The 11433-nt window shown below is 39.0% G+C and overlaps 2 protein-coding genes across 2 annotated transcripts in view; one reads left to right on the forward strand and one right to left on the reverse strand.

The window, feature by feature from the left end:
- The window catches only part of LOC119831660 (basigin), a 7289-nt gene extending 5268 nt beyond the window's left edge, over positions 1–2021 (reverse strand). The window contains exon 1 of the mRNA XM_038355106.1: positions 1771–2021. Within this exon, the coding sequence (XP_038211034.1) occupies positions 1771–1843 (73 nt within the window). The 5' untranslated portion in view covers positions 1844–2021. The remainder of the gene's footprint in view (positions 1–1770) is intronic.
- Positions 2022–5760: 3739 nt separating this feature from the next.
- Positions 5761–11433, forward strand: part of LOC119831960 — a 15516-nt gene continuing 9843 nt past the window's right edge. The window contains exons 1-10 of the mRNA XM_038355530.1: positions 5761–5964; positions 7199–7368; positions 7456–7615; positions 7777–7871; positions 8355–8490; positions 9085–9254; positions 9338–9514; positions 9763–9942; positions 10127–10366; positions 10606–10863. Of these exons, the coding sequence (XP_038211458.1) occupies positions 5844–5964; positions 7199–7368; positions 7456–7615; positions 7777–7871; positions 8355–8490; positions 9085–9254; positions 9338–9514; positions 9763–9942; positions 10127–10366; positions 10606–10863 (1707 nt within the window). The 5' untranslated portion in view covers positions 5761–5843. The remainder of the gene's footprint in view (positions 5965–7198; positions 7369–7455; positions 7616–7776; positions 7872–8354; positions 8491–9084; positions 9255–9337; positions 9515–9762; positions 9943–10126; positions 10367–10605; positions 10864–11433) is intronic.

Genomic DNA, 11433 nt, shown 5'->3' on the forward strand with positions numbered 1-11433 from the left:
AACAATTTTTGGTGTCAAACAAGTTTCATTTTTGATCCAATACCTAAATTAAAATAAACCTGTCAAATAAGTCCCACCAAAAAGTCCTAGCTCTGAAAATACGCTACTTTGAACTTCCATAATGTTTACGCAATATATATATATATATACATACATTAAAAAAAGTTATATATAATAAGCTAAGAAATAAGAAAAGAGGATAAGATGTAACTTTACTATCATAACATGAAAATTATAATAGAGTAATTAAAAGCTGGGTATCTCTGTTGTCATTGAAAATAGTGATAAGTAGTAGACGTCACTGCAGTAACACAAATACAAATTACTGCGGTGTTTGCTAAGATTTCAGATAGCTGTGCTGATAACCAACTGTGTGAGATAGTGGTATACACCGCTAAATCAACATTTCAAACATTTATTACATTATGTTTTGTTAAAGATTTATAATCCTATTCCTTGTCATAAAATAAATAGTAAATATTAATACCTGCAATTGGATGATGTTCATTACAAAGTTTTTCCTGGGTATTAGATGTAAATATAACAGAAACACTGTCTTCCTTTTTTGTCTGTATCAATCTTGTCCTAATTATTTTCATCCAAGCAGCAAAAGTGTGTTATACTTAAGTATTTTGTATATAATTTAATTATTTTTTTACTATTAAGTGTTCCCTAATCGATCAAAATCATTATGTAATTTTTAACTTAGCTATCTAATGAAAGCCTTGATAAACTCTAAGGCCACCATGTTAGATATAATATACAAGAAATAAATATAGTTTGACTTAATCAGTTAAGTGTTACTAGTAACATTACATTAAAACATATACTATCATGGATGTACAATTTTCTAGCATTATTTATAGATTCATATATGACTTGCAATAACTTCAAAGTACATAATTAAAAATAGATATAACTAGTTTCCCTGTCTATTACACTCCCATGGATAAAGCATAAGACAAAGTTTAGGAAAGCATTGGCAAACATTGTAACAAAATTCTATTAAGAGAAAAATTATTTTAATGATATGCAATATTTAATAAGTCTATCAGTATACCTAACAAAAAAGGTCACCAATGTCCACCCCAAATTCAACTGACAACTCCAAATTCCAAAAAAGGATTAAATGACAACAAGTCTCTATCAAACAAAAAAATAAATCAAGCCAATTGGTGGAATTCCCAAGAAGATATCAAATATTAAGGCAAAAACAATGCTTGAACAGTGTATTGATAGAGAGAATCACATTCATTTTTGGGACCTCAGTTGAATAAAATTATTACCAAAGATGATCAATATCATTGCTTTGGTGAAATTTAATTTTAAATTGCAAATGGATTAATATGCACACATAATGATCATTTCTTGTTTTGCAACTATAATGATTATTCGTAAACTTAATTTTTAATTGAAGACACAAAACCTAAACCTTCAAAAGAGATTATCTAAAACTCTAATTATAGGCATTGTGATTACAACCCTTACATAAATAAAACAAGTAAATTAGTAGATCGTCATATCTCCTTTGAAGTAAAATTGGAAATAGGAAGCCATAAAAATGGGCAACTACAGTAAATGGAGGATGCAATAATTGAAGTGACACCAATATGACATCATCCAATAAGTAATGATGAACCTTTCTGTATCGATCCGCAGCACAAAGCGCATGCAAGTTATTTCCTCAAAATATCATTCACCAATGAGCTAAACATTAATTTAAACGAGGCCAACCAGTTGGGTGGAATTAAGAATGATAAATGTACTTACTTTGTGCTTCTGATGGAACCAGGCCTGCTAAAAATAGACACGCTAAAGACAAAATTATTCCAGTCCGAGCCATGATTGTGGAAGCACAGTACTTCAAACAAGGAAACGCTAACGTTCAAAAACAGTCACAAAAAGAACTGTGACGACGCCCGTCTTAAATAAAAATCAGCTGCACCAAGCGCAATGCAGCGAAGTCGTTTGTCGAATCACGAATGAAGTGAAAATGAGTCACGAACAAAAAACAATGGCCGCCAAGCAGTGTTACCAACTCTCAGAAATATTTACCCCTAACTCTAAGTCAAAACCCCCTAAAACTGCGTCAATTATTTCGAAATACCCTAAAAAATAATATTCAATCAAAATAATATAATAAGTAATATTCTTTTACCTTTTACCTTTTAATTTCATTTACCCACAGAGTAGGTAAATATTGCAGAGTAGGTATATTGCAGAATATAATTGCACTAGAAATAATAATTGCACTAGGAATAAATTTAATTGATTATTGCATTGGATAGTTCTATTATATTCAGAATATTATGTATTCAGAAAAACCCTAAAAATACCCCTAAACATATAAAACCCTAAAAAAAATCCCATTCCACTAATTTACTCCCTAAATTTGGGGGGAAAACCCCTAAGTTGGGAACACTGCCGCCAAGTGTCATTGTTGCCATATACTAGTTTCACCTTGCCAAAAATAATGTAGAGTACAAGAAATTACAATGTAGAGTACATTATTTATATTTGAATATTTCTTTTTTTTGTGCGCGTCTTGATAGATGTTCACTGAGTTGGGGAAAATAGATTTGAATATTCTCGCGTAGATTGCAAAATTTCTTTCATTGTAAGAAAGTGTAGTATGACGCTTTTTATGACTTTACGTATGATTGGATACGATCCACGAGCCAACCATCAGCTGTCAGTGAGACCTAATACACGCGCGCACATTTATTATCTATCATTAATTAAATACCTTTTATGTATTGAATTGATACTACTGACCAAAGAGTAGTTTAATATTACTATGCTTACCGACTTAGTACCGACACTCTGCGATTACGCAATGAATCATTTATTTTTATTTATTTATTTATTATACTTTATTGCTCTGGAAAAATTACACATTGAGACTTATCCTAGGGGACTTTATTACAAATGGCGGATCTTATCGCTAAATAGCGATTTCTTCCAGACAACCGGTTGCACTGAGAGAAGTTAAAGTAGAGGATAGGAGTAGGGAAGAGCATAAAGAGTATATAAAAGTACACATGTAATAATATATACATACACACAAATATAGATGTAAATCATTTTCAAAATGCAACGTCTTTCCTATTGGTTGCAGGGATTATGCCTCAAAGGAAGATTATGTTTCAAAGGTTGTGAGTCATTCGTTTTAGTAAATCATAAAAAAAGTATAAATTTTTCTACCATTTCTACAATTTCGTTGGGATAACAAAATGTCAGAAAAAATAAATACTACCAATAGGAGGCCTGTTATCGGAAGCTTCCGCTATAAGGAAATTGCAATCTTAAGTCTATCTATATATCTAATCAATAGTCTAATGCGGCATCCACAGACTTGCCGATTGTCGCAAGCTTCAAACCTACGCAAACGTTTGGCTTGACTTGGGGAAAACAACTTCACCATTCACACTACCAGTATATAAGTGTATATAATCTATGATTCACATGCTTGCGAAAGAGTTTGTATGTTCTGAAGGGGCAAGCATAACGGACGTTGCGCTTTTGTCGGCTGTAATTTTTGAATTAACCTATTTTTGTTATAAAAAGAAGCAATAGCGAAAATTAATCGTAAAATTCGAGAAAGAACGGTAGATGATAAAATTGATAAAATGAAACTGAATATTGCAACTATAAAAAAACTATCAGCATAGTTCTTATGGCATTAGTTGATAGCAATTATAAATAAATTTTCGTAGATATGGGTAGTCAAGGAACAATTAGCGACGGTGGATTTTTTTAAGAATTCATGTAAATCTTTCACAGAATTTTTTTAAATTTCATTGAGCCAACCGTGGAGCAATCACTTTTTTTTATATTTAGGGTTCCAAATACGGGGTTCACTTTGGTAAACTTCTATAAACCGTAAAATATCGCTGTTCAATCATCTTTTTTCACTTATTTTAGTTAACATTTTATTAAAGGGACACAAACATGTGGATGTTTCGCAAACGTGGTTGGATCGGCGACAAGCACTTACAAGCCAAGGCAAGTCAACCAAACATTTAATTCATCCACACGTTTGAATTTGTGGGACCTTGTCGAGGTTTGCCAAGTCTGTGAACGTAGTATATCGTCTTTGCTATTTACATGCTGCGCAACGGTGTCATATTGTACTGACTAGTTCTTACTCTGTGGTCATATTATAAACAGCTCACAGAAATTTCTCTTTTAGATATCAACAACGCTTTCACAACTGTTGACTTCGATATACTACTGGGTCTGTTGCGTGTGATTGACTTCTCTCCTTCGGTGATTGACTGGTTCCATACCTACTTGCATGGCCGGAGGTGGCGTATTGTGGTGGGATACAAACATTCACCATGGTGTGCTGTCTTTAACGGTGTTCCACAGGGCGGCGTTCTCTCTCCTCTCCTCTTCTCCATCTTCATTAATTCCTTATGTTCCCGGTTGACGTCTCTGTACCATATGTATGCTGACGATTAACAGATATATACCCAGTCCACGCTTGTTGACTTACCTAAGGCAATACAATTTTCTAATGCCCAATTAGCTGCCATAATTAGTTGGTGTAACGATTTCAGCCTATTAGTAAATCCGACAAAAACCAAATAATAATCGGTAGTCCTTATCTAATTTCGGAAATCGACTGGGGTATTTTACCAAGCATCAAGATCGGTGGTGTTATTTTGCCTTATAAAAAGGTAGTCAAAAATTTAGGTGTATTGTTTGATCAAGCTTTATCCTGGTCACCTCATGTCCAGGAAATTAGCCGAAGGATTTATGCTGCCTCCTCTGCGCTGCGGCGGCTTCGCAACTTTTTGCCCATTCCTACTAAAATTACGTTAGTACAGTCCCTTCTCCTTCCTATTACGCTGATTACGCTGATGCATGCCTTCCTGACCTTGACTTTGACTTGAGCATCTCCAAAATTTCCGTATAAGGTTTATTTTCGGCCTACGGAAATATGACCATGTTTCCTACTATAGAAAAAAGCTCAAGTGGCTTCTAATCTGTCTTCGCCGGGATCTACACTGTTTGCATTTACTGTTCCGTATCCTTTTTGATCCTTCGACTCCCACTTACCTAAAGTCCAATTTTTCATTCTTGCACAGTAAAAACTATTCTCTTCGCTCTGAAAATAGGCTTATCCTGCGAGTTTCGAACCGACGTACTAATTTCTATACCCGGTCCTTTGCAGCAACTACTTTAAATTTATGGAATTCTCTGCCACTAACAGTCCGACAAGCTCAGAATGCCTCGCAGTTTAAGAATCTAGTACGTCAACACTTCCTTTCCCTTCCTAGATTGGCTCAGTAATTTGTGTATGTGTATGTATTTAGTTGGTATTTATTTTATTATATTCGAATCCTAAGTCTCCTTTATATGTTTGAAATTAATATTTAATTTGATTTATATGTATATATGATAATGTTGTACATATTTGTGTTATGTATTTGTGTATGTGTATATGAATGTATTATATTATGTATATGTTGTACGTTGTACGTTATAATGCGATTTTGTTTCTCGACCCGCCAGTACTCTATTAATGCTTGTTACCTTTTGCCCGGGTTGCCTTAGAAGATATCACTTCTGAGTGATAAGGCCACCCAACAAATTGTACATACTTATATGTACTTAATTTCCTGTACAATTTTTGTTGAAGAGTAAAAAAATAAATAAAAAAGTGTCTGTATAATCTATGTCAATGGCTGTTCATATGGATAGTACATTTTGAAGTTTGAACAGCTGATTTTGACATTTATTAAACTCACTCACTCAAACCGCGTTCAAACTAAACGGTCTGGTTTTTTGATTCATAACATTTCTTGTATATACTACATTTAAGAAACAAGAAAAATATGGATGTGTGGGAAGAGTTGATCGAAAATTATGAGAGCTATGACGATAGTGACAATTTTTCAAAAGTTCTGTCCGATGCATCTTTAGTACTTGCTGAAGATTTGGCTGATTTTGAAATCGGTACAGTAATTATTCTTGCTTCATAGAGATTTAATTTATTATAACACGTTTTAGTCCAATTTATATATTGGTCATGTAGTAAATACTTGTATAGAAGTTACAGGGTTCGCGGTACAGGTACAATCATGAATACATTGGTTTTTATGCCATAAACATTACAACTGAGCTTATAGTTCGCCTGATGGTAAACAAGCACCACCGCCCATAACCTGAATGCGCTACCCACTTTTAAAAGGGAAAAGATTGACGACTGGAAAAAAGGAATGGACAGGGAAGGGACAGGAATTTTCCAAAACCTTCGCTGTGAAGGAAAATGTGAGGAAACCACATGTCCAAGACTTAAAAGTATAACGACATGTGACATCTGCACACCCGCGCTTGACCAGCGTGGTGGTTTGTGGCCTGAACCCTTATAGAGTCCCATTGGGAATATGTATCATATCATAAAAGAACAGTGAATACTCAGACTTCAACATTTATTTATTCAACAAGATTCTCAGAAACTCTTTTGAATCATCAAAATGCAGAATGAATAATTGTCGGTCGATAACCACTGAACAGTTCTCTAGCATAATATCTGTATAAATAAAAAAAAATTGTCAAATTAATATTTGATGTCATTTTCTGAGAGCAACAACAGAGTTTTTTGGTGGCTTTACTCTGAAGAAACTGCTTTGAGTTTCAGTCATATCCTTTTCAATAGATTTACTTTGGAAGAATATCTATTAACATTTAAGTGAAAATAAATGATAAGCTGTAAACCAATTGGATATGCATGAACAATAATGTATGCGTGCCTATTTTTCTTGTTTTTTTTTTATGATACAGTCGGCAATGGAGCTGGTGGGACGCCTAATGGAAAGCTCTACCACCACTCATGAACATTTGGAGAGGCATAAGGTCTATTGCAGACCTTACACCTCTACAAATAGATTACCGACTTTTTGGGAAGGGATTAAGAAAGGATTGGCTATAGGAATTATGGAAAGGACTGGGAAGGGTAAGGAAAAGGATATGGGCCTCCGGTTCCCCCACTCACCGAACGAAACACAGCAGAATGCTATTTCACGCCGGTCTTCTGTGGGGGTGTGGTACTTCCCTGGTGCGAGCTGGCCCAATTCGTGCTGAAGCGTGCTCGACTACCACATACTAGTCTAGCCTATCAGTCTTCTATAAATATTATTGAGGAAGAAAAGGGAAGCAAAATATTCACGTAGATATTTATTTTGTACAGAATGGATGGTATCAACTTTACTCCATCAGCCAGTGTATTTACTGGATGTAATGTCAAGAAAGCGCAATGAGGAAGGATGGGCCAAGTGTGTTATAGAAGCTCTGAAGCTTTTGAGCTACCTGGTTCAGAACCACAGCATCCCACATGACTACTACCATCATATTGTTCAGGTTTACAAATTATTTCCTATTGAATGATGATGTACAATTTTAACGTGTTTAGAATTATATGATATAGGTATAAATCGTTATCTCCAGGTGTGCTCCCTACCGTATGACGCAATAGCTCGCCAGCATGCCCTGACCTGTCTCACAAGTATCTGCAAATACAGTTCCGCTGCTGGTCTAAATTTTGCACGACACCTGGCTGCCCTCGAGGAGAGCTCTGTGTGTAGAGCACCTCTTGCCCTGCTAGTTGGTAAATACTATATCAGTTGGCATAAGTCATTCATGAGTGTGTATGCCAATTCAATTGGCTCACTTCTCATTCCAAGTCATTTGCCTATTTAAAAATTTGCTGAATAATTTTTATGTTATCATTGAGTTATTTTTGTGAACTTATAATGAAATATTTTACAGGTGCCATATGTGAATACCATCCCTATTTAGTGTCAGATGATGTGCCTAAAGTTTGGCGTATTTTTCTTAATATGCTCGATTCGAATAAACTTACTGTAAGTGTATTTATGTTGTAAAGTTTTTAAATAGTTTAGCTCGGTCGGATAAATAAATAGAATGTGGCGAATCTCCAATTTGTACCTTGCTTGTTCAATGTTTATAGCCACCAGTAAAAGAAATGGTTAAGTGCGAATCGGACTCACGACACGAAGGGTTTACGCTCAAGGTCCCAACAACCCAACCCATCCTATTTATGAATTTTTCCGACCTTTGCTTAATTTAGATTTTTTTCTTTGTGAAAATGTTAACTGTCCAGAATCACAGTTCATTTGATACAGCCTCGTGATAAACAGGCAAACGGCGGTTTCAGTATATAACAGAGACCCGTTTTACACTTTGGGTACCCTTAAATAATTGATTGCTGAGCGGCATTTTTAATCGAATAAGTCAGGCGTCAGGCGTCAGCGTCTCCCTGTATATTCGACATTGGAATGGGCGAGACTAGAGGCGAGCGACTGGCAAGGTGTGTGTGCCGGCAGGGCGCGGCGCGGGGCGCGGCGGCGGCGGGCGCGGGCGGGCTGCTGCGCCACTTCGGCGCCGACCTGCCGTGCGCCGAGCTGGCGCTCTTCGCCGAGCACGTGGCGCGCGCCGCGCTGCTGCCGCGCTGCGAGCAAGGTTTCACATTCCCACCAAAACGAAAAACCCCAATTTTTACTAAATTTGTCTTGTATTTTTCTAGCTGTTTACGGTTCAATTTTATTTTACATGGAAGCGAACGCCGGTTCTTTTAGTTGTGCACATGATTGCGGGGGTACCGGCCGTTTCGTCTTAAGTAACGTCTGCTATGTGGCGTATTATAATAGGTAAAACAGTATAAGAATTAATAAATAGGTATGTAGTCAATCCGCGCAAAAACAATCATCTTCACTGTCTATTATTTACATTAGTAAACAAGTGTAAGGATTCTCAAGTACGGTAACACGCAACACTTCATATATCAGAGGAAACGCATAACACGCAACATTTAAAACGTAACACGATATATATAATACTTACGGCAATACATAATTATTTAGAAATTATTGAGAAATGATTTTGTTTACTTTTAAGTTTTTAAAGGAGTGCCCGAAATTTGAGTTCACACACTGCCATAGGTGATCGCCTACCTGTATGTTGTATTATCATATACAACATATAGGTAGGCGATCACCCAATATGTTAATCTGTGGCAAGTTGCAAGTTTGTTTAATTGTATTGCGTGCATGGCAGCGGCCACGCGCGTGCTGTGCGCGCACGCGGCGCTGTTCCGCGAGCAGCTGGCGCCGCGCGCGCAGCTCCGCGCCGCGCTGTGGGGCCGCGCCGCCGCCGCGCCCGCGCGCCGCGCGCTGCTGCAGCTCTACGCGCAGCTCCCGCACACGCTCGACTCTCGCCAGCTGCAGGTGTGCTTCCCCATCTCCTTTGATATTCGATGGATTTTTATATTGTAGCGCTGTATTCCTTCGATCGTCGATATGCGTTTTAGGAAATAATGGAAAGGGAGCTGTTGCCGCACATATCGGGCGGCGAAGGCGCGGCGCGGGTGACGGCGCTGCGGGCGGCCGCGCTGTGCGGCGCGCTCGAGCCGCTCGACCACGTGCACGTGCCCGCGCTGGAGAGGCGCCTGCGGGACGGACGCGCCAATCACCGAGATATGTTACTCGTATGTATGACTCGTAGTCTCTTCTTTTTATTTTTACCCAGTTATTTTAACGCAAACGTAATAATTTTCTTAAATTATTTATCGACCCTTACCGCATTACCTCATTATGATGAGTACGCGTTCATAGATACGCGCTACTATTGTGTGGTTATTGAAGCGCGTTTGTTTTTCATACATCTTGTCGCGACATCTAAGGTGTGTAAATTACTCAATCATATGGTAGAAATTGATATTTTTTATGCAAATAGATAGCATGGTGCATCGAAAACGGGGTGTTCGGCAGCGAGGAGCTGTTGCGCGCGGCGCTGGCGGGGGTGCAGGAAGATGACACGAGGGCGCGGGAGGGGGACACGGGGGCGCGGGAGGGGGACACGGGGGCGCGCCTGCTCGCCCGCGCCATTCTCGCTGCGCCACTGCACCTTGCTAGGGTATTGTTACATTCTGAATTTTATTGAGCACGTTACAATTGACCAAACCAGTTGGTTACCAAATTTAAAATAAGATATTACTAACTGACCTGACAAAAATCGAACAGCGGGGACGCTTTTAGGGCGTTGAGCAAAAAACGACAACGAAAAATAAAGAAATTTGAATTTTATGCTCTTTTTTCAGGCCGCCGTCAGCATGCTAGTTGGCGAGAGCTGTCGAGCGCAGAGCGTAGGCGGGTGCCTGGCCGTGTGGCGCCACCTGCTGGACGCGGCGCCCGAGCGCGAGGACGCGGCGCCCGAGTGGCCGCCGCTGCCCCCGCCGCCCCGCGCGGCCCGCCGCCGCGCCCGCCTGCTCGACCGCTTCGCCGACTGCGTGCTGCTGGCGCTGCGCACGCATCGCGCGACTTGCCGCACGTCTCTGCGGGTGACGTGTCAAAGAACTTAACTTTACCGAACGCATGCGCTTTAGAAATATATGCATAACCTTATGTTCGCTTTATAAACTCAAACTTAAAATTTGTTGCTCTAATGAGACTTCTTATAGAGGCACTTTTGAACCTTCATAGCTTTGATTTAACACAGTGACAAGATATAATATCCTAGTAGCTGTCTATTTTAATACAATTGCAAGCCATCATACTGAAGGTGTGAGTGTATCGGCAGCAAGGCGAGTGCGAGTGCGAGGAGATCCTGCCGCTGGCGGAGACGGCGCGCGGCGTGCTGGGCGCGGCGGCGGGGGGCGCGGGGGGTGCGGCGGGCGCCGGGGGCGCCGGGGGCGCGGCGGGGGACGCGGCGGCGCGGCTGGCGGGCGCGCTGAGCGACGCGGCGGAGCGGGCGGGCGCCGCGCTGCCGGCCGCGCTGCTCGCCGCCGCGCTGGCGCCGCCGCACCCGCTCGACCGCCCCTGGGAGCGCTACCTGCAAGTGAGTGCAGGCCCGACTATTTTTTGTATCTTTTAGTTTTTTTATAGTGATGAAGGAAGGTATAAACGAAGATTATTCTTATTTAAAGGTAAGCTGAATTTATTTATTTATTTATTTATTTAACTCTTTATTGTACTGGTATACAAATAAACCTTAAAAATAAAAACTTAAAACTAGACCAGCACAGAAGGCGACCTTATCACTAAAGAGTGATCTCTTCCAGGCAACCCACTGTGTATGGAAATAGTAAAAAGCAGGAGGTAGGGTATTAAGTACATAAATATTTTAACTTAGAATACATATCACATATACATATAAATATACCTTTAAATGATACTTACAATAAATAATAATACTATATTAAATGATACTTGCAAAAAAAATAAAAATAATAATAAATAAATAAATATACATAGATACACACATACACACATACAGGGTATATTTACATATAGAATACTAGAAAACATATTTTAATGAAAACATAAAAAAAAAAAGATAATAGAGAAAATCACAAATAAATAAAATTATACTTACTGATCCGAGTTGAATGCTAGGTTTAAGTAGTGA

This window comes from Zerene cesonia, chromosome 14 (genome assembly GCF_012273895.1).
Source record: "Zerene cesonia ecotype Mississippi chromosome 14, Zerene_cesonia_1.1, whole genome shotgun sequence".
Taxonomy (NCBI): Eukaryota; Metazoa; Arthropoda; class Insecta; order Lepidoptera; family Pieridae; genus Zerene; species Zerene cesonia.